General features: G+C 39.8%; 1 protein-coding gene across 3 annotated transcripts in view; it reads left to right on the top strand.

Annotated features, from left to right (window-relative positions):
• The window catches only part of MACROD2 (mono-ADP ribosylhydrolase 2), an 890631-nt gene that overhangs the window by 834997 nt on the left and 32146 nt on the right, over positions 1 to 23488 (top strand). For 2 of the 3 annotated variants that reach the window (XM_065682310.1, XM_065682309.1), the window contains exons 12-16: positions 4459 to 4521; positions 7902 to 7970; positions 17100 to 17177; positions 17788 to 17862; positions 18462 to 18566. In XM_065682310.1, the coding sequence (XP_065538382.1) occupies positions 4459 to 4521; positions 7902 to 7970; positions 17100 to 17177; positions 17788 to 17862; positions 18462 to 18566 (390 nt within the window). The remainder of the gene's footprint in view (positions 1 to 4458; positions 4522 to 7901; positions 7971 to 17099; positions 17178 to 17787; positions 17863 to 18461; positions 18567 to 23488) is intronic. The other variant, XM_065682311.1, reaches the window with a different exon arrangement.

Raw genomic sequence — 23488 nt, 5'->3', positions numbered from 1 at the left:
ACTCACATGGTGAGAGCAGGGTTGTTACAGGGTGAAACCTGGTGCTCAGGAGTGTGGTACATACACAGACAAGTGAGAGTGGCAAACCAGATGTGAGCTTGAGGTGTTGGCTCTCTGTCTCTTTTATTTCTACTCCAGAAAGAAGGAGGTTGTTTGAAGGAACCTTACTCTGACTGTTGTCACGCTATCAATGATATAAGTACAACTTTCTCAGCAGTGAAGACAATTTTACTATTAATAATGTCTTATGCTGGAGGGGTAGAAGTAGACTGGTTTGTACTGGTTATGCAGAACTTCTTCCTTTAACTAAAACTACCTTACCTGCAATTCTGTTTTCTTCTGGAAAATGTCTTTTTTTTTTGCACCAGTGTTTGAGATGCTGACTTTAATCTCGGCTTCCAGTATGTCACTGCTTATGGAGAAAGGTATTGCTGAAAAGGAGTAGGTGTATAAGCGAACCTGGCACTTACTCAACTCTGGAATGGGAAGAGCCAAGAGGCCAGCAGGCTATTAATATTTTTGACTTGCCATGTTTGTTGCAAGAACAGGGAGAGGTGTAAAAAGCCTCATGTCTCCAGGCTTTCACAGGGAAAATGGGGAGAATACTAAAGCCTGCTCTGCTGCTGCTGCTGAGAGTTTGTCCTCTTGGACTTTCATAGGGATCTTGTCCTCTCCAATTTGCCTGCAGGCTTATTATTTGTCATTTTATCTGCTTTGTTTGGGGCTGCTACTGCAGCTGGCGTATCACTGTGCATGCTAAATACCTCTCCTTACCATAAAGTGGGCAGGCACTCACAGAGTATCCGGTTTCCTAGTTTAGTTAGAAGCCCCGCTTGCTCTGCCAACTTGCTGAGTGTGCTGATTGATCACTGCTTAGCCTGTATGTATCATTTGGGGGGTGAATTTTCTTCCCGATCTCAAAGAAAAAGGCCAAGAGGACAGAGCAAGCACCTATAAGGCAGAAGTTAACTTGGCAAGGGAAAGAAAAATACGTGGCCAGAAACAGGTACTTTAGTGCCTGATCTGCTTATTTTGTTCGTGTGGTGCTACTGTAATTCTCAAACTCCGGTTTTTTTAACTCACTGCCATGCCAGGGAAAAGAAACAGATGTTCCCATTCGCCTTTTGATGTGGCTCAAAATCATTTACATTTGCTGGCCTAAAATGACACGACATTCCGTTTGCCACTTCTTTGTCTCCTTTGGAGTGAATGACAGATTGCTGTTCAATTACTAGTGTAATAGAAGCGCAGATACTGTGAGGATGGCTTTCACCTAAAGGAAATGCAATCACCAATTGCTGCAGTACTGGAAAGAGAAGGATGGCAAATACTGTAGAAGCCATCCACTGGAAAAGACATTTTTATTATAAATAATGTCATGGGAAAGACTCAAGGGAAATGCGCTGGGTCTGGCTTTTCTGCCTGGAGAAAGGGAGAGCTGGGGTGAATAAAAATATGGTGAAAAATTGGCTTGCTCCTTCTGTAAAATATGTTTCCAGCTCTTTGCCGTGAGCATGTGCTGCTTAAAGCCTTTCCATTTGCTCTGCACCCAGCTCCAATGGAGAGCAATAATTACAGACAGACTCTTCATCAGTAAAAGACACTCAGTGAGAGGCTCATTAGAAGGGTTTTAAAAACTGGAAAAAACTGTTTGTCATAGGCTTTGGGATTAGTCACGTCTCCACCCTATAGTTTGCTTTCTTATCAGTGTATTCATAGTCCGCTTCCTCCCTTTCTCCTGAGATGAAGAGATTCTCCAGGTCGAGCAGAGCTTAACCCTTCCTTCTGCTGGCCATTCACTTGAGGATCACCTGTCCACTCTTAATGTTTTAGCATTTCCTTTTCTCTAATTCTGTTGAAGTGCCTTGAGAGGAACAACACATACTCTCAATATGCTGATCAAGATTAATTTTCATGTCACAATCCAGTCAGTCTGCTGGACTGGGTCAGAGTACAAGAGGTGAAGCTTCTGCTTAAAGTCTTCTACATTTGTCTTTCTAAAGGAATGAAATGAAGTGTTAGATGGAAAACAGGTTGAGAATCCAATGTATTGCTATAATTATTTTTCTATTTTATCAGTTTTAAACAGTGAATCTCCAGTGAGATAATAGACTTTGGGTTCACAAAACGTACTGATGAATATGTGCTTTATCTGATAATTGATGAATGAGATGATCATTTTTCTTTGCATAAGTGACTTTAACAAGAGATGTCATCCCTTAACAATAAACATGAATGAACCTTTGAAATACCTGGTTTTAGCCAAATAACTCATGGTTATAGTCATCCTTGTTGTAGCCAATGTAAAAACAAGGATCATCTGGAAATGTTGTGAATGAAGTAAGGTGATTGCTGGAATGATTTTCAGTGATTGTCGGGGAGTTACCATTTATCCCTGATCTGCTTTTTCTGAATGTAAAATCTGTGCAGAGCGGAACATGTTGCACTTGGCCATAATTAAATCCTTTCAGCTTTGGCACTGCTTGTTGCGCAGTGGTGCAGTATTCTCTTTGGATCTGACCTAATGGTGAAGATTTTTCAAGTGTCACTGTGCTGTTGTGTTGTGGGATTGCTTTGAACGTACTGTTCCTTCCTGCGACTCCTGGGCTAGGTGACTTTATCCCTTTGAAACACACATCCCGGTGATGCAAAGGCTATTTTTCCTTATTTGTTAATGGCTTGCTGCAAAGCTTGCGAAGTCTTAAGCCTGTGTTTTAAAAGAAGAGGGAAGGGGGAGAGAAAAGTTTATCTTCTAGCACAGCTAACTTTATTTTGTGTGCAGTCCTCCTGTCACATGTGGACAGGCAGAATGCTGAGTTTGAAAAGAATGCTTTTGGATTTCAAGCAGGGGAAGGAAAAACCCAGCTGGTTTTATCAAGCCGTTTTGGTCATCCATGTAATGCAATTTTTTACAGGTTAGAGCTCACTAATGTGAGAAGAAATCACTATAGCGAGGCATTAAGGCTGATTAAAATCGGTACAAAGAGTTACCAACAGGCAGGAGGCCCGAGTCCCCACTGATGGCTGTCAGCCGCCTTCTGCCCACCTCTCACCTCTCAGGTGGGGTTCAAGCTCCTGTTCTATCTCTTCTCCTACTGAGAGCAGCTCCATGCAGGGTCAGCCTGGAAATACTTCTCCGCTAGTCCCATCTGCTGGATGCCAGGATGTATTGCCTGCTGGAAAGGGAGAGCATCATACCTCAGCCGGCGTGCCACCAGACGTATATTTGCTTCTGAAAAACACATGCTTTCTCAGTTTTTCTTCCATCCCCATAATTGCATTTGGGCTACTGCCGTCCTCCTCAACAGACTCCGTGTTTTAAGTGAAAGCAAAGTGGTGACACAAGGAACTTTAACCATGTTGCTTTAGAGAAGCTGTAATCAGAAAAACCCAGGAGCCAGAAAAGATCACAGAAAAAATATGTGTATCATTACCAAGCCATTTACAGGCCTGGGAATGAATTTCCTTTCTCCTTGTATATATTCTCAGCAGTCACTTTTTCAAATGCCTCATTAAGGCTGGTACTCAGCTGTTCTCACCATCTACCTTGCCATGCTGGAGAAGAGGGAGTGTAGCCACTGCATCTGATCCAGCATGCTGCACTGTAGCCTCTAATATGATTATGAAGCTAAAAGAGCCTTCTCCATCATTGAAAATAAAGACTTCCCAATACATTTCTAATCAGGCCAAGCAAAGGTTAAGAGAGCTTGATCTCATGTCCGTAGATGTTCCCTGAGGTGTTAGTTTTCTCGGTCGCAATTCACTGTTCAGTACCCGCCTTCCAAAAGGGAGCTGGAGGGGAAAGGATGGGTAATGAATGTGAATGCAAAGTAGTGGATAAAATTGGGAATGACTGTGAAGGGAGAGAATGCATTCAATGCTAGCAGTCTTACTTCAGTTTATTTTGCTCTGTTCTTTGCAGTCATTTGTGATGCATTTTTATACTTTATGCTAAGCGCCATTGTGCCTTTTGCTTTAAAATTAAACTCAGGTGATTCTTTCCCTCTGATTCTTACCTTCCATTGGCATTAAAGCAGGTTCCACAAGTCAGAAACAGTCACTTCAAGGATCTGGTGGAAGTGTTTCAGGAGGAAAAGAATCCTAGAAAATAATGTGTATAAAATGCATAGACTAAGATAGAGCAACAACTTCATCTATTGCAGACAGTGTTTAGGGAAACATACCTTTATTTGGCATACAGATATTTCCAGTGTGCTTATTGAAATAAAATCTTTAATCTAACCCCCCTTCTCAGCCAGACATGTGAAGATGTGACTGGTTTAAACGTGACTGGTTATGTTTGCAGGTTTTTTCACTGTATCTTTATGTCTCTCCTCTTTTATCACGGCACCTTGCTGTAAATTAGCAGTTTATGCTGAATTGGTTACAATTAATATTGCTGCTGCTGTGGCCAATAAAAAGGTATCATAAATATTTTTTATGTATTTTCCTCTATAGGTGGTAACAGCGCAGAGGAGAAGCAAAACCCCGAAGAAATGGAGGCCCAGAGTGGAAAAGCAGGTTTGTGCCGAGTTTCTTAAAGGACTTTCTTAGTTTTAATCCACCTTGGTGAACAATAACCCCAGTCAATGCTATTGAAGGAGAATGTTTGTACATTTTCACCAGATTAGCTCAGGTCTTGAGCAGTTCTCCCATTAGAGAGCAAACTCCATTCATTATGAATGAATGTATTGCAGTGCAGGAATGCAGACTTCCCTCTTTAGTTTACCAGCTCTACATTCTCCCTTTAAGGTGGACTTACCTCTAGCTAATCCTCCAACTAGAAAGAAATCATTTTTCCCTCTGTCTACAACAGAGTAGCCCTCTGCAGAGAATAGAAATGAGGGAAAAGGAAATTTGGAGGAGGAGGATGCAGGCTTCGGGTGAAAACTGCATTTTTGGAGATTTTACAGGGTATTTTCAAGTTTTAATAAATTGCACAAATCTCAGGGGTTATGAAGATTTAAATCTATACAGAAAGATATTTCATATACAGCGAAGGAATGTCAGAGTTCACGAGCAGTGGGTTTTGCAGGTGGCAGGCGTATAGATTATAGTCAGTTCAGTATTTTAAAATACAATGTCACTCTGTGTTCACAATAGGTTTTCTAGTCTTTTTTTTTCTGTTTACGGTTGTGGTTTTCATCCTACCCAACTCTGTTCAATGCAAAAGACAACTGGAATGAATCAGTTATCAAAAGAGCTGGTGCGACAATCAAAATGTCTAAATCCCCTTCTTTTTTAAGGATTTCTTTTAGTGTAGTATTACATGTAATACAATGCTTCTCTTGTTTGTTTGGGGGGTTTCTCACTGTGGTGCAGGATGTTGCCTACACATACTTAATCCAGAGAGCATCAAACTCTTTCCGTCAGAACTTTTATTGCATTGGGTTTTTAATCAGAATTGAAGATTGGTTTTGGTCTGTGGGAGATTGAGCTGAAGAAGGCCAGCCAGTAAATGCAGCGTCAAAATTTAGAAGGCCTATATTCTTGACTTGTCTGGTTTGCTTACTGCATTGTGGCTGTTTCCAGAGGAGGAATTCCATTGGTGAGGGTCCTATTTGTCCTATACATGAGGCACTGTGTTTGTGGGAGTGCAGCATTTCTCCCTGCACTCCACAGGTCAGTCTTCTGCAACTAGGTGTTAACAGATGATGCTGTCCACAAGTGCTTGAAGTCCTTCATGTCCTCTTTATCACCTCTTCTTTATGTCCTCGCGCGGGACAGGCAGTGGGAGGTAAGCCATAGGCACATAGTAATATAGAACAAAAAAAGATTCCCATGGGCCTCAGCAAGCTTTGCACCTAAGCCCTTGATCCTTCCCAAGATAAGCATGCAGTGGTATTTTCTAAGTGCTGGAGGACAGCCACGTTTCCTTTTCTATGTTTTTCACTTATGCCATTTATATTTAAACAGGCAGAGAGGACCAGGGAGAAGGGAGGAATGGGTTGCTCTGTCTGAATCTAAGCTCAGTTTTGAATCTCTGACTAGGCAGGGACATATCTTTGCCCAAGCAATATTGAGCTTTTAAACATGCTCTTGCCTGCTAGCTCAGCTGAGAGCTAGTACTTCCAGGAGCTCCTAACTCTGAGTGCAGAGGTTCCTTTTTTAACCCAGTTTTACTAGTGATGCCAAATACAGCCCATTGTGCTTATCAGCTACATTCAGTTGGAAGGGATATGTATTTCCCTGGTATTTTGATCTCCGAAGCAGTTTGACTGAATGAGATATTTTCCCCAAGAGAATCAAGGAATATATACCTCTCTAAATTACTGCTTTGCTACTGGAGGTGTCTTAAATGTATTGTTTTTCCCCAAACCATCATTATGACTTGTTATGTTACAAACTGTCAGAGCTGGTTTATCAGAGCCATGATGTACATTCTTTTGCTATCTCATACTGGTAGTCGTGTTTTGTTGCCCTCATGAAGAGTGTCAAAGAAAAGATCCAGGCATTTTAGATTCCAGCTCCAGAAAATGTCATACATTAGGAATGTGCTTTAGGTACATGCCTTAAGATAGCGTTGTGCCTACGCATAGCCCATGCATCACCTCCTTGGCCACAGGCACACAGTGTTGCAGGGAAGAATTATGTGGCTTAAAGTTTATCCCTACTGGTTCACACAGTGACAAGAACAGGGAGCTGTGCAATTACCTCGAGTTAGTTACATTCAGCTAATGAGTTGCTGCTGCTATCTCCTCTATGCATTGTGCAGACAAAAACATCATCAGGAACTTTTAGATGGCTGCTTCTGCACCCTTTCTTGGCAGTAGGAAATGACCTGATTTTCTAAGATACGCAGTTTTATGCCTAAAGCATTTCTAATCACTATGAATGATCACTGTAAGGAGCAATCCCATCAAATGTTAGACTTCTTATTTGTATTTGCTGAACCAAAAAGCATAACCTTCATCCGAGTGTGACAAATGACAAATCGTATTCTTCTATATTATGAGAAAATGTAGGAATAAAAATAGACACTGTATACTTACCCAGTCCATTACATAAACATTTATATATTCTTATTATGCAGTAGGAAAAAGCCAGTTATAGTGTACAAAGACTGAAATTTTTCAGCTATTTCTGTGTGGTTTTTTATTAAAGAGGGCCTCCAGTCTATCATCAGTGAACTTCACAGTTAGCACATGGAAAAACAAGATGGCAGGTGGTTCAGAGCTCTTGTTTCAAGCTAGTTAAAAATGCTCCTCTATATGAGGACAGAAAATTCTGTCACAATCATCAGACGCACGGCTTTTGAAAGGAATTAATACAAGGGCTTATAAAGGGTTTAGAACTATAAAAATTGGCAAGGAAAAGCAATGGTGGAAGTTAAACAGCTCTATTAAATTCAGGTCCTAGTTTTATCTGTTAACTATGATAGCTTTACCTGCAGGTTCTACCATTACAAAACTCCAGTCTGCAGATTTTCAGGGACTTCCTAAATTTCAGGCCTGATTGATGAAAGCTTCTATTTTCAGGAAAGCATTTGCATGTAATCATTTTGATTCCAGTGGGATTCAGGGACATGATTAAAGTTAAGAATGGCTTAATTGGGTTTTTTTTCCTCAAAATAGATGGATTAAATGAAAAAAGGCATCTCAAAGCAAATAGCAACACCAGGCTACTTATGAAACTGATAGCTGTTCCTCTGTCTGTATTATGAGAAATTGAAATACAGACTTGATCTGGCAGTGTTATAATGTAAGTTTACCCCTGGCTTAGGGAAGACAATCAGGCCAGTAACGGCCAGTGAATGCAATGTGAATGGATGGAAGCCCAGCAAATCAAATTCAGGTTTAGTATCTTGCCTCAATAAGGCATAATACTTTTTTTCAGTAAACTGGTTCATCAGTTTGCTATCTAATGAATAACTTCTCTTTCATTTCCTTTGGTTCTTACAGAGGAGACGAAACCTTCAGCTGTAGCCAGCCTATCATCATCAGAAGAAATAGAGCTGAGCGAGGATAAAGGTACAGATTGCAAATTGTATTTCAAAATATCCAATCCCAAGAGGACATTTCATAAAACTTTATTTTCCCTTTGTCTGGAAATTGCCAGAATCACAGTTAAAAAATACAGGAATAGGTAAATGCTTGGGTTTTCATTTATGAAAGCCTTTCTAATGAAATATTGGCACCAGCTGCTGTGCTGGTAGGAGAGATGCTGTGAATTCCTAAGTCCCCTCGTTATAGAGGTAATACTAAAATATCATACATGACATATCAGAAATGAGCCCAAAGCTTGGGCTCGCTGGGGCAGAAAGTAGCTCCCTATTCAGTGCTCTCCTGATGGGGGAAAAGAAAAACACAATAGCTATAAACACATCAAGAAGAGACAGGAGGAGATGAAGTCATAATTGAGAGGGAGAAAGTAGTGTTTATCTTGTGCAGACTGTGCTGGGCACTCAGATCATTTAGTTTGTGATAAATATTTAAAAGTGTCATGAGGCCAAATGACAGGGAGTTTAGAAAACAAGAGAGATGATCTAATTTAAATGTTTCAAGCTGAGTTTTTTCCTGTGGAGTCGTTGGTTTACAGATAGGATCCAGTGCACAGATGTACTGGTTTTGATACTCCTATGATAATCACACCATTAATTGCTTGTGCCAGTCACCAGGTTTTGGCATTTTTGTGGGGATACGTCAAGAAAAAGCCTGGGTGATTTATAAATTGCCCGCTACTGGTAATTCAAAACAGGAGTTATGCTATCTATAATAAAGACACTCCATCAGTACAGCCTTCAAGAAAGACTAATAGAAAATTTTAATGCTTTTTACTGAGATAACATAATTATTAACATCCATTAACTTATTTATTTTAAAAGATTTAACGTTTAATTCAGCGTCACTGCTTGACTCTCTTCTCATTTTTCTAGATAAGTGTGACGGGGTGTGAGATCTTGCCCTTTTGTTCCAAAGACACACACTAGAGAACCCACATACTTACCTGATTATGAGTTCAAAGCCTTGTGCAGGTTGATTTAAGTGCTCTCTTAACTGATTGATTTATCCTGCAGGGGAAAAAAGCCCACAAACCCTTGCAAAAGCACTGGCTTTTGCTTTTGATATCTTCACAGATTAAAGTCGTGGCAAGGCTAGTGGAATGCAGAAGTAGGGATAGTTTCAGCCCCAGCACAGTTTGTGATTTCCTGCCATTCATTTCTCTTTTTTCATTGACATTTGGCTTCTTTATGTATTCGGTATCTGTAAATTACCCCATCAGGTGTGTTTTTCCTTTTTTATAAAGTGAGAGTATTTTATCTTTTTTTGCTGTCTGCAGCCTTGCCGGAGATCCCACCATTTTGGTATTGCTTTCAGTGCTTGTTCCTGACTATGAAGCCAGTGTCTTTTGATAAGCTTTTCAGTGACCATTTCAATATTCAGTACCCTGAGTTTTTGACCTATTGTATTAGTTATCTCTTCTCAGGAAAATAGCCATCTTGGTGCTCTAGGTCTCACTTTCCCTAGTATATACTATGAGTAGGAATGTTGAGGAAAAGAACATGTTTAGGGATTCACTTGTTAGTTTTCTAAATGTAACCAAGAATTTTGAGTGCTGAGGCTGCTGCATGCACCAGGCCATGGTTTTAATCTGGATTTCCATTAGTAGATCTTCAACTTTCCAGATTTTAGATTCTGAATTGTTTTAGAATTAACACTGGTGTTACAAAAAACTTGCTCCCGTTTAGGAAATGGCATTTTTACAAAATCCTGGCATTTCTGACAACACCTGCTGCTCCCAAAATATATTTCAGCCTTCAAATTGTTTGCCCACTGAGTTAACACAGCTACAACCTGCCAGGTTCTGGAACACGCTCATTTCTGTAGTTTATCTTCGACTAAATGAATGGGATGTAAAGCATTTAAAGAAATTACGCTCTTTCCAGTCCTTTCATCTAATTGTCCTGAAAGGAGATTTGTGGCAAATAAGTCCAGGCTTCATATTCCCAAAATGCATAGTTTAAACCATTTGGATTAGGAGGTTTCCAAGCCTACTGTGGAAGTCCAGCAGTCTGTTCAAATGTCTGTTCTCATGAGTGAACCAAAACAAGCATTTTGACTCCAATTAGGGTCGACTAGTAGGTTTTCTGCTTATTTTTTATATTTCCTGGATTAAAATATAGCAATGATGTCATTAAAATAGTTATTTATTGCTCTAAAATGTGGTGATATTCAAAACAGACCACAGGCATCTCTGCTACCATGAAGTTGTAGTATTTTTGTATTACCCGAGTTGTGTTGATCAGGTTTTTGTAAAGGAAAAGGACAAAGATGAGAACATGAAAGGGTATGTATGTGATAAGTGCATGGAACAGTGCAGGAATCATGTTTTGAGAGGCTCTGTTTAGAATGAAAGCCTACTGTGAGATTACAACTCTCATGTTAATGTGAAAGTGGACCTTTTCTGTTATTCACAATAGAAGAGACACTGTTCATATAAAAACGTCCTTATGGACTCAGTGTGCAAGTGGCCTTTGAGCAGACTGTATGTTTTAGTGCTCTGTCCTCAGGAAAAAAAGGGGGAAGCAGAGCAGTCATATTGAAGAATACCAAGATGTTTGCTGTTATGCTGTGGAGGTATCCTGTTATTCCAGTCTGTGCCAAGTTTCTCTTTCCACTGTCTGGAAATACTGCAAAGATATGTTCCAATTTTACCCTTGAAAACTTGCATGCATAACTATTAGCTCTTAGGGGGAGAGCTGACATCTCCAGGCAGCACCTTCGCAGCGCTTCATTACTGTGCATATGAAAGTAGATCCTTTCTACACAGCGTATTTCAAGTTAGAGATGCTTCTCTTTATGAAGTGTAAGGGCAGAGCAAAGTGATTAAAGTCATTAAAGTTTATGCAGCAGATAAAACACGTATCAGACAGCCTGCACTCAGTCTAGTACGCCTGTCCATACAAGATTGTGCCGGGACTACAAACCCACTTTAAATGGACCCTGTTGTACATCACTGTGGATTGGTTTGAACCTGTGGTTATTTTTAGTTCTTAAAAAACAAGTTTGTGTGTGTGAAAGAGAATATTCTGCATCTTCACCTCAGTTACGTGTCCTACCAATTACTGTTTAACCTGATTTAATGGTAGGGCTTTCAGATGGAAAGATGAAAAAGGGAACTGAATTTACTACAAGGTGAAGAATGAACTCCCCCTTATGCAATCATAGGCAAAGTCTCTCTGCACAATGCGCTGATTTTAATTCATTAGCACTTAATAAGAACTGAATTTTCATTTGAAGGTCAACTAAATTAAATCATATGCTAATTAATTTTAAAAATAAAGTAGCGATTAATTATTTCCAGGTGTTCACCAAAGTCTGGGCTCCTGTGGGAGTCCCATTTAAAGCAAGTCACTACTCCTCTACACTTTCTGAAATAGAATCAGATGCAGTCAGCTGGAGGGCTTCTGTTGTCAGAAACAGAATTAGGTATATGCCTTGGCTAGGGTTAGCCCTGAAAACGCATTCTGTGCAGCCCAGAAGCCTGGAAGTATCCTGCCTGTAAAACATCGTGGATATGACCTTCCCATTTAGCCAGCTGCAGTTCTAACCATGGAAAAATCTTGATGTCCTAAAATGATGGAGAAGGGATAAACTGAAAGATAGAGCATTTCAAACACAGGGGAGCCATGCAAATCGACATAAATTAGACATTGATAAGTGGGTGAAAAAGATTGACTGAAAGGCCAATATGTTCAAAAAGAGGTGTTTAAAATCAGCTCTTAAGTATATATTAAGACATCTAAATGAATGACCTGATTTTCAGAAGTGCTGAGCGCTCAGCAGCTACCAATGAAATGTTTTCACTTCACCCTTGGGCTATGATTAGACCTGGAAAATTTCAGCCTGAAAAATTTCAATTATAGGTAACTGAAAAAGAACCTTTTTAATGGAAGAGTTTCAACACCCCCAACCATAGCTGTGGCTCAGTGTGCCAGCTACAGTGATAGCATTTTTCTCTCCCTTGGTGAGAAGGATTTATATGGAAGCAAATTGGCTAACACGGACTAAATGGTGTGATTTGGTTCTTTTTTAAACCAGGTACATAACTATCACCTTCCAACCAAGTGCCTGTTCTAACACCCTCCATAATGGTCCCGATGAGCTGGACATAATGCGGGTTATTTACTTTTCCTTTTAAACTGACCTATCTATAGCCCGTAAACTACTCAAGAGGCATTTTTTCTGCTCTGCCCTTCGCCAGTACAGGCAGCTGCAACAGCTAACACTAATCTCCTGAGCTGGTTTATTTAGATACTACTTGTTTTTAAACATTAGCTGACCTGGAGCCATCCAGCTGCGCTCCCGTCTGTCTGATGCGAGTGCCCGCTCCTTCCATCTCCCTGCTTCAACCCTTACCTTCAGCTGTGCAGCATCTTGTCCTAGGAAGGGTCTGACTAAAGCAGACAGGGGTTTGCTTCAGCTTTTTCCTATCCCAAAGCCCTGTACAACAGCTCCTGCCCCTTGTGGCAGCAGCAGGATGCCCACAGATACTGTACCAGCTGTGCCTGAAATTCCTCCTGTGGACAGAAGGTGAGGTTAGAGGAGATGCTCTTCTGTCAGCTCAAAGCACAGGCGGGTGAGAGCATTACTTGGTGGACCCCACCTGTGGAGATGAACTGGTCTATTACCTGAACACTTGCAAAAATATCTCTACAGGTTGTTACACCTAAAAAGGTCTGATCTACCAAGGCATATAAACTTTGGCTCCAATAAATCTAATCTGTCATAAAGGCAGATTAAAATGAAATCTTGGTGGATATAAAAATAACATTTTAAAGTCAAAGCTCAAGAATATCTCCCTAACTTCTCATAAATCACCATTTTATAGGACTTCATTTTAACACATTTTCCTCAGTTTATGAGGCAAAAGAATACCCTAATCATGTGGCAGCCTCTGCGCACACCATTACCTGTAATTTTAGACGCCTGCTTGATTTCTTTCACTCTGGAAATATTCCAGTCATTTTTCACAGTATCATGCTTAAAAAATAAAATGCACTGAACCTGTTTCTTTCATAATGACCAGCTTTTTCCCTCTTTAATCTTCTTACAGTTCCCTAAAACATGGTGATTTATCTATGCTGTGTGCAGGACCCAGGTGTGTTGCACATTAGAAACGACTCAGTAAATAAGCCATACAGAGAGAGCTGGGGAAGTGAATTTTAAAAGATCATTAAAACCACTTAACATTCAGATCTTACCATTTCTCCTCTTCCTTAGCATTTGCAAAATTTTGTTTGAGCAGCATTGCTTTATACAGTCAAGAAAAAATATGAATGACATGGAAAAGCATGGGGGTTTATGCAGTATTTAGACAAAATAGTGTCTGATTATTGGCAGGAAGGGTAGGATTGATAGCTTATTGCAAGCTACATGGTTTTCTTGGAGCTGAATTCAGCACACAGTTGATATGTTGGAACCATGAATATACTTTGGGATGTTCTGATTTGCTTATAGTCCAAGTATCTTCTTCATGGGTTGTTAAAGATTGGGGCTAATTTCCAGGTGGGTTTAACCATGCAGCACCACGAGACATTTGTTTCAATACAGTGGAGGGGTGCAGAGCCCTGTTACTGTCACTGCGGCCACCAGGTAAAAGCATGTTTGGAAGAACTAAGGGATGCTCAGATGTCACTGAGCACTTCAATGCTTGATGTACAGTAGATAAAAGTGGCCTGTCACTGGTTCATTTACGTAATTAAATGTCATGTTCGGTTCATTCGTGTGTGATCAGTGGTGACATTAGGAACTGTGCTCCAGCGTAGTATCAGAAACAGACTATTTTCAGTCCTGCCTGGAGGAATGTTAACCCTTACAATCCCAATCTGTGGTTACCCAAGTTAAATAGTGCCCAGCATTGTGTTACAAAAAAAATAAGCATACTGTGCTGCAAAATAGTATCCTGACTTGCATTCTGCAGTATGACTTAAAGATAAGTAGCTGTGTTAAGAGAAGACTAACACTGCTTCATGCCATTTAAAAAGTCAGAGTTAGTTCTCTAGTCAGTTAGATGTGAATGAAGGCCTTAGGAATGACCAAAGATTTTGTAGACCCTGGATTTGTTTAGGACTATGGTACTGGCTTCTGCCCAGTTCCATACAGCTCTAAAGGGCTAAGGAGCACAGAGAACCAGCTGAGCCTGAGGAATACAACTTCCCTGGTGAAAACTTGCATGCAGAAAGTAGCATATCATCAGCATTTGTGAGATTCCCAGAGCTCCTTGCCAACTAAAATGGAGGTGACACTCTTGCTTTGTATCCAATTTGGGAACTGCTTTTATTGACTGATGCATTTGGTCTTAACGCTTTTACTTGTCTCAGATTTTCTTCATGAATCTGGGCTTATTCCTTTCCTTCAATTTATTCCTGTTAATCCTAAAAGTAAATCTGTCTTTGGACCTTTTGGCTTGAATATTTGATCTAATATTTGCATTTGAAAAGAAGAAATCTTTGACATGGTCTTGACCTTAAAGATTTTGAAATTCAGAATCTGCTTAGTAATGCAGAGTCTGATTTCTGGTGCTGGAATAAGAGCAGTGGACTCTTATACCCAGAGAGTAACTTCTGTCAATGTTCTGCTCCTTTCAGAAACAAGCTTTACAAAAAATAACTTGTGCAAAATTATCATTGTATATTGTCTGGGATAACTTGGAATTCTGTGCAGTGAAATTGTTTTCTTGAACCCTGGAACAATTAGAGAACTCTTTAATGATAGAAATTAATGTTTAACACAAAATTACAATCCCATAAGGATAAACTGTGCAGAGCCAGCCATGGGAACGTGTGAAGATGTGCCAAATAGCATAGGTGAACTCTAACTGTGGTGCCTAACAGTGATGCTCAGCACAGTTGTGGAGTCAGGCTGCCAGCTGTGCCCAGGGGTGGGAATAACAGTTCCCCACACAGTGTGATGACTGTAGTTCGCTGTAAGCTATGCGATGCTCCATGACAAACAGCAGCATGACAGGGCACATATATCAGCCAAGCACAATGCTCCTTAAACTCCATTTGTTATTATTGACCAAAAGTGTGTAATTGTTCCTCTGATGCTGAGGATTGATTTTTGCATGAAATTGGAGTCATTCCTCATTCTGGAAGAAAACGTGACACCTGTGAACTGAGATTAAAGGCACAGGTCCAGGAGTATGAAGCACTGTTCAATAAGTGTACAGTAGATAGCTCTAAGGATCTGATGGGACAGAGCACGTGCATCTCTTCCACCCACAGCAAGTAATACCACACTTTGTCATCACTTTCGGCTGTTTGAAGGGCTGTGTACAGTACTTAAGTTCTGCACAGTGCTTAAGGCAGAGGACTTCTGATTCCAGCTTTGTCTGTACAGTTCCTTTTGCGAACATGCAACTCAATCATAGAGGAAAAGATTATATTAATTGAGAGTATGGGGCTACAGGTGGTACAAAACTTGGGTTGTTTGATGTCCTGAAAGCTTTGTCAAGAACTTCAGCAAAGCCAGAATTTCACTCAGTGGTTTAAAGCTTGCTTGAGAAATTCTGTATGGATTTTTAGTGCCATTCCCATTTATACCAAGAGGTCCTTCAACTCACTTTTTGATTAAACTTGGAATTTGATGAAATTCTAATTTATTTTTGCTCTGATTTGAGCAGATAGGGTAATCCCTTGTAACTCGTAGCACAATGTGGCATCCTAGTGTGAAAGGCCAGCACAGTGGTCCAGCTGATAGCAGTGAGTAACATTTTAAGTCCACAGTAGGGCGAAAGAAAGTGCAGCAATGGCAAATTTTAGCAAATTGTATATCAGTGAGTTATTCTGCTTTCAAACTTGGATTTATAACTTATTGTCACGCCACGAAAGAGGTAAGAAGCTGTGCAGGTAATTAAATATTTGCCTTGGGGGATTATTTGCAGTTAATTAAAGCCACACACTTTCAGTGCATACCTCTTCTACAGATTATTAAATTTGGATCAGATGTTAACAGCCCAGCTTTCTCACTTACCCATCAGAGATTATTCTTGGCAAGTTTCAGTAGCCGAGTTTTATAGGGGCATCCTTTGGAATATTGTAAGATTTGCTCTGCTGTATTGTTGAAAGGAACCTTCCAGAAGTAGTGCCGTAACAAGACTGTCATAGCATAATTTATTATCATGCACTGTAGATCTTTTGGCACTGCTACTCAAGTTTTCCATCCAGCAGCATTTCAGAAAGTGTTTCACTCTGAAATGTGAACTCTGATTATCTGTTACTGTTGTTGTGACCTCAAGTGTACTTACCCCTGTAGTTTGCAGATATGTCCAGTTAGATCAGAGGTGTTTCTTAACGAGGCTCGGAGATCTCTTCATCCATGTAAGCTGTGTGTTACGCACATGAGCAGAGCTGGAACGGGTGGCTGTGATTTCCTGGCTGCAATGGAATGGTGCAGTTCTCCATCCCCACGCAGAAACTAAGGAGTGGCTGTTGTGAGAAAATGTTGTTTGACACAAGAAAATAATGCCCTGTGTTTATGAAGACTGCAGAGAGCATAGTGATCGGACTTATGTGTCATTGGTTCAAAATATGGCTTTGGGCAGTTCATTACGGTGGTCTGCTCCCAAAGGAACAGCAGTCTTGGCCACAATAATGACCTTGGGAGTTCTGTCACCAAGTGAAATGAGGCTAGGATTTGCACTAGGAGTTACAGGATTTAATACTTGTCAAGCTTGTGGAAATCCAACCATGAAAAGTGTTGTTCTAAATAAATAAGAAATCATTTTATTTATCAAGTTGATGGTTCGTGCTGTTTCTCATAGCGTTGTGTCACTCCATTCATTAGAAATAGAGTTCTACATAGCGCTGCCGATTATTCTTACGCATCCTTTTTGCCAGCTCCTTGTTTAAGATTTGTACTGCAGGCGAAAAACCGCTCAGTAAGTGTACAGGCTCTGAAATCAATTTGAATAATTGAAACCCATGAGTATACTTTTGTAGTATATAAGACTGTGGTTAAACAGGTAGAAAATCTGTCAGTGTCTCTAGCATGTGAAGAGAACACCTAAGGGCTACCCATGTCTGAAGTAACTACCTGACTTTTCCAGCATGAAAACTGCTGCAGGATTTGTTTGTTTGTTTGCTGTTTCCTCAGACTCCCTCAAAGACTCCAAAGGCGCGCAGGAGAATGACCCAGCGTATCCCATGGGGTGCGATCCAGATCAAGCCAAAGGTAAAGTTTTGTATCAAAATTCTTAAAGATAGAGATAATGAACCAGTTGGGAGCCTTAGTTCTTCCAGTTTCAGCATCCAGGGGGTTTCAGCCTGACCTCTACCACATTAAGAAAATGCTAGTTGGCTGCTAGAGGTTGTGTGCCAACTAGTTGTGGTGCAGTAATCTCATGTTACTGGAAAAGATGCTCGTCTCCAAATATGTGGGTTTAACCATATTGATCCTGGGTTCATAGCATTGTTATTGTTATCCTTCTTTTTGTTGTTCTAAAAGCCTGTGGGGTGATCCTGTTCCTTTTAAACTGACTGCCAAGTGCAAGCGCTTTGCAACAGCTCCTATGAGAAGCACAGTATCAAGGCTGACAGAAGAAGAAAAAAAGTGATGCAAGGGTCAGTTTTGACCAGGCATTTCATACTTAATGCTTGGAGTTTGTTAAGTGATATTTTCACATATAGACTAAGTTCAACATTGTTCATTAAATAGAAGAAAAGTGGTATTTGGCTGAGAAGTACCATGCTATATATTAGGTTTGGGTCCTGTTTTAAGGAACTTGCCATTGCTTGCATGCAGCCATCATGCTGAGGTCATTTTCAATTTGTCATGTTAACAGGACAACAGGATGATTTAGCAGAGGAGGAGATGAAAACTGGGACAGATTCCCAAACCTCCTGCATGGAAATAGAAGGTATTGTGTATGCCTTGAAACCAAAGAGCAAGATTAACAGACAGAAACAGTAGCTATTGCTTGCGTATTATCAGTAGTGTTTAAGTTATCTTTCTTTCTCCATACCAACTAAGTTAAATCTGTGGAGCCAGATCTTCTTATGGTAACTCTAAATTCTACCCTGAGCAGGGGAGTATCTATTAATTCTCAGTGATAAAAGCTGACATTTTAGTGACTGTGACTGTTAGGGAAAGAAGTTAACATTGCATTTCTTATTCCTGGTGACAAGCACTTCAGCCTTGTATGTTCGGAGCACTGACTGCTCTGTCCCCAGCCCAGCAGAACACTTAAGTACATGTGTGTCTGAGCTTGCAACAAGTCCTGGTAAAGGCCTATGCTTGAAGTAGGGATATGGTCATTTTGTGCTAAGTCCCAGAAAGCTCAGCATCCTGGAGGATGAAGGCCTTGCTTTCAGCTACAGCCCCTGGGATTTCCTGAGACAGCTGTTGCATCTGTATTCTTGGGGAAAAGGATCCTTTTCCTCTGTCAGTGCTTTACTGGTAAGCTCTCTAGTCTATGATAATCCTTTATGTCCTTACTGTGCATCTTCTTTTACCCAGCTTATTCAGAGCCATTGTTGAACCAAGAAGAAACAACAGAAGTCGAGATGCCTTTGATTCGTGGTGCAGAGGAAAAAGAAGAAGGAGGAAAAGAAGAAGGAGGAGGTGAGGGTACTTATAAAATAGATGGAGACAGATAACGTGTCTAGGCTCATGTTTTCCTTTTCTATTGTGAGAAACATGGAAAGAGACATAAAAGCATGGGGTTTTGGGTTTTTTTCCTGAGAAAAATCTTTTTTTGCCTATCCTTGAGTGTTGTTTTGATATATTGGGCTTGGATTTACATAGAAAAATAAGTGCAAAAAGTGCCCACTCAGATTCTAAAGTGGCTTTAAAATAAATACTCTCCTCATTGTTGGTTTTCTACATTAAAGTGCATTAAGCTGATTAAACAACCAATTTATGTCCATTTAAGTACCCTCTTGATCATGTACACAAGGAGCTTCGAGAGTATTTACAACAAAGGAGTATGATAATTATTTGCAAGGTCATTAATAGAAATTTAACTGGTAATTAGCTAATACTAGTAATTCTAATAAAGAAACCAATTTTTGAGCAGGAATAGTCTTGCTGAAGCAGTAATATTTTTCTGGAAGTTACGTATTTAAATCCTTAATGCTTCTGCAAAGAAATCTAGAAGTTTCATTCTAAGTGAACCCTAAGTTCAGGTCACCAGTTGAAACAGGCACCTGGTTACATAAAGAATAACATATTATGTAAGTAATTCTCTATTTGTAAAGTAACTGCAAGTTAATAATTATATGGTCATTTGTAGAGCACAGGGACGTATTTTGCAGTTCCAAATTAAAACACAGGCCTGATTTTTATTGAAAATTCAGGTCAATACTAACTGTGTCATCCTAATTATGAGCTCCTTTTCCAGCCACATTGACACCAACTTAATTGCAAATCTGTGTTAGCAATATTGACACTTTTCTTCACTGCAAACCCAGGTTAATAGAGCCTCTTTGTTCAGATACAGGTAAACAACATTTCCTCTCCTTTTCTTTGTTAGTTGCCTATCAAAGTTGAGACTAATCACCTCTTTTTATAATCAGTCATGTTAATGGTATTGGTTTTGTGCTTTATTACTGCTGGTGAAAATAGAATTGATACAATCTTTACCTCAAGTCCGGGTAAATGATACTGTGCTACCTCGGTTGTGGATCCAGGTTACGTAAACTCACTCTGATTGCAAATACCAACGTTGTTATGTTAATTTCCTCCTAATAGAAATTATTTACATTTTATTTTATGCCTCATCAAAAGCAAGTTGGACGAAATGTACTCTCATTATTTGTACATTTCCTTCTCTTTAATACTTTAGTGTCCCCTACAGCTAGTGACTGTCATTTAGTTCTCAGTGGAGAGATTACATTTCACCATCTGCTCTACCTACTATTAAAATATGCAACATTAAGGAAAAGAAGGTAATATCAGAAAAGGGTTGGTTTGGGCACTTTTCCTGCCCCTGATTTGAAAGGTTCAAGTACTAGCTAAAAGGTTCTTCCCAAACATTTTGGAACGTGTTCCTACTGCTCCTATGCAGGGTTCATCTGATCCAAAGCTTGTTGAAGTTCATAGAAGAACTCTCATTGATTTAAGTGAGCTCTCAGTCAGTTCCATGAGAAGAGATGATGTGTTGAGTCTACATGCAGGTTACTTAGGTAGCTGCATAGATATTCTGTTTAGCTTCTTCCAAACATACCGTCTTTGTGGCAGGGGAAATAAATGGGTGCTTTTTCAGGGTTTTGAGAAAGGAAGGAAATTAAGGCCTTGCCTTGCTTTGTTCCATTCTTACAGGTATAAGAATACATAGAGCATACTCAGCACCCATCTTGCTAGATGTTTCTAATTCTGGCGGGCATACAGAACTGTGCCACACAAGTTTGTGTGTGCCACAAAGCAAGGTGGATCTTGACAAAGAGAAGTAAAAAAAAGAATATCAGCTGCAGTTCAGGCTGATAAAACAAGATATATTCCTCAAGGAGAGACTCCTATTAATGGAAAGAGATTACCAGGCATAAGCTGGAGATATGTAACATTATTTTATGTAACCCAAGTGCTACCTCATAAACTAATTCAGTTAAATAGTTTTCCAGCAGAGTCCACAGTATATTTGACACATGATAAAATGGCTTTTTTTTTTTTTTTGTCTGAGAACACATGGGAAAAAAGCTAACATGGAACTGCTAGTCCCATTAAATAGAAATACATGGATCTTAAGTGGTTTTAACCTGTACTAGATCCATATGCATAGCCAAACATAACAGCCACTGAACTGCAGACTACCTAGTCTTTCTGTTCTACCTTTTTTGTGATACCAAGCTCAGCCTGGAGCAAAGGGTAGCACATTGCTGCTTCCGTCCTCTCTTTCTCTTGCCTTGAACCATCAGGGAGTCATCTGTGACCTGTGCTGTCCGCAGCACTGGAGCTGTGGGAACTGCTAAATGACCAAAAAAGATCAAAGTCCCTTTTCCAACCTAAAGCTAGATTTCTGCTCAGTTACTGATAGTGGCTTTGCAATGTGTCAGGAACTTTTTCAGTGATCTTATTTTCCATGTTAAAAAATGACTGTTTCTTGCTGTTTTTGAGATGTGTCTCAGATTTTGCAAACTTCTGACAAACCATGGGTAAACTTCTGATCTAACTGTACAAGTTTTACTGCCAGCTCATCTATGTGTTTGGGGGGATTTTAGAGGGTCCTTTCTGTATAGCTCATTTGGCTTCACAGCTCTAGGGTCACTCCATAGTGCATTATTTCCAAGGAGTCATGGATCCTAGTACTTTCAAGGTTCTGGGACACAGGGAGCCCAGAGGAATGAAGACTCAAAGACTTGGCAGTCTCACTGCTGTTTGCTATTGCCAGTATCAAGAAACAAGCCAGATTACCCTGAAGAATTTAACAATGTAAGGCACTGTGTGTGTTTCATAAAAACCTGCCTTTGCTTTTTCTAAAATCAGTAATAAAATACAACATGTGCCAATTTATTCCCTTTTTTTTCCCTACTGTAACTTAAGGTTATGTATTACTAGGGAGCAATTGAAGAAAAAAGACAAACTAAGATGCCTTTTTCATTTTTTTCCAGCTGCCATAATGCACTCATTCTGGTTCACGAAAGAATAATGAAAATCTGTGTTTCTTATAAGATTAGGGAATATTCTCAAATCCCTTTATTAAAAAGCAGAGTAAATGGTGATCACTGACCTATTTGCTGACTAGGTAAGTATACATGGTTTTAATAGACCATTCGGCACCCCCTTTATATGTATGCTTGGAAGTAGTCCTGTCATGTTTTAATGACCATACATTCAGCATGTAATTGTAGTTTTAATCATCCCAGTTTTTCCACAACACAATTTGTGGCACACGGAAATACAACTCATGTTTGTTTGTGTGAATATGTCGCCAGTTCCTCTTCTGAGCCTGCTCTCCCCTCTATCTTCTTACTTCCCACTTCCTTCCATCTCCCTTCATCAAGACAGCAGCTATGATGGTTTGCCTCACTGAGCATCTCTGGAAGCTTCTTACCCCTTTGAAGGATAGTATTTCTGCCAGAGCACTGCAGAAATAGCCAGTAATTCTCTGTTAGATCTCTTTTGTATTCAGGGAAAAATATTTTGTCTTATTGTGCTGTTTGGAACATGACTCAAGCTTGACCTGTCATGTTTCTTACCCAAAAAAACAAATCTAGAGTGTTTGGGTAGCATCCTTCCTGGGCAAAGGACACATTGTTTTCCTTTGGACAAGTTTAGAAACGCAGAAGCAGGCTGTTGCTGAAGCCCAGTCAAGGAGCACAGTGCCGTAATTAATGCCTATAAAAAGGGTATTGGAATCTCCTGGGATTTCGCTTAAGAGCAGGACACAGCCCTTACAATTAGTATCGCTGTGCAGTTGCATATTAACCTGTTTGAATGCCATATTGAGGGAACTGTATGAACCATCTTTTTCTCTCTATGAACCATACAATGTTAAGGCAGGCTTGGGAATGGGCTGGGGGAGGTGACACAGTTTAAATCATTACAGTATACATGATTTATTCTGCTGGTCTTCTGGTCAATGCCTCTTTACCATAAATTTGAATTCCACATTATTTCTGTTCGAGCTAGGCCAAGTTTTGTTCATCTTTGTTACATAAATATCTGTAACTAGTAGTCATCATTTCATCCATTCTTCACTTCAACAGCTGGATTTTCAAGTCATTTACCCACCTGTACTTTAGCGAGAGAGAGAATTTTATGGCATAATCTTGGAGGGATTTAAATATTCCAAAACCTGCAGGAAAAGAGCTCTCAATTTTTTATAGTTTCAGTCTCAGGCATTTATAGGATTTTACAGGCATCGGTACAGTCATAAATAATGTCAAAATAATGTCTTGGTTTGAAGTGACATTGTGGCTGTAGAGAAACGAAGTAGTTCTCAAGAAAGATCTTTTCGGACAAATCTGACATCTTTATTCTTGAGTCATGGTAATTGTAACTACCTATTATTTCTTAATCAAACTTCTTTCAGCTTCAAGTGGAGATGGATGAGACATCTTGGGAAAAAAAGGAAAGATATATAAAAAGTCTTCCTTGCGTATCTTTAAAAGGATATTTTCTCTATTGGAAAGAATAGAACACAAAGATATTTTGGAGTGTTGTGGCTTCTGAAGATCTAGTATGAAGGCTTCAACTTCTTTTATTCAATTGCCCAAGGAAGAAAGGATTAAATGTCCCAAATCAGATACAGTTTGGTCTTTGATAACAACCTATACTGAATGGATCAGACACCATTTTGGGGGGCTGTTACAGGATAGTCTGGCCCTAAATATGAAATATGTCTTTAAAATCTGCTTCTGATGGGTATTGATATTTAGCAGAGAAAAAAACACGCCTTTGGACCTTGTGCAGAAATGCTGGAAGTAATTTAGAGCCGCAAAATTGCAAATGAGTGTTTCAACTTGTGTGTCTAAAGCTATAATCTATGCAGAGAGGTGGACTGTTGCAAAGCAATTAGCTGGAAGTAGTTGGAGTTGCGCAGTTAT

This window comes from Lathamus discolor, chromosome 5, assembly GCF_037157495.1.
Source record: "Lathamus discolor isolate bLatDis1 chromosome 5, bLatDis1.hap1, whole genome shotgun sequence".
Taxonomy (NCBI): domain Eukaryota; kingdom Metazoa; phylum Chordata; class Aves; order Psittaciformes; family Psittacidae; genus Lathamus; species Lathamus discolor.
The sequence above is the reverse complement of the archived record's forward strand: the minus strand, read 5'-3'. Positions and strand labels throughout refer to the sequence as shown.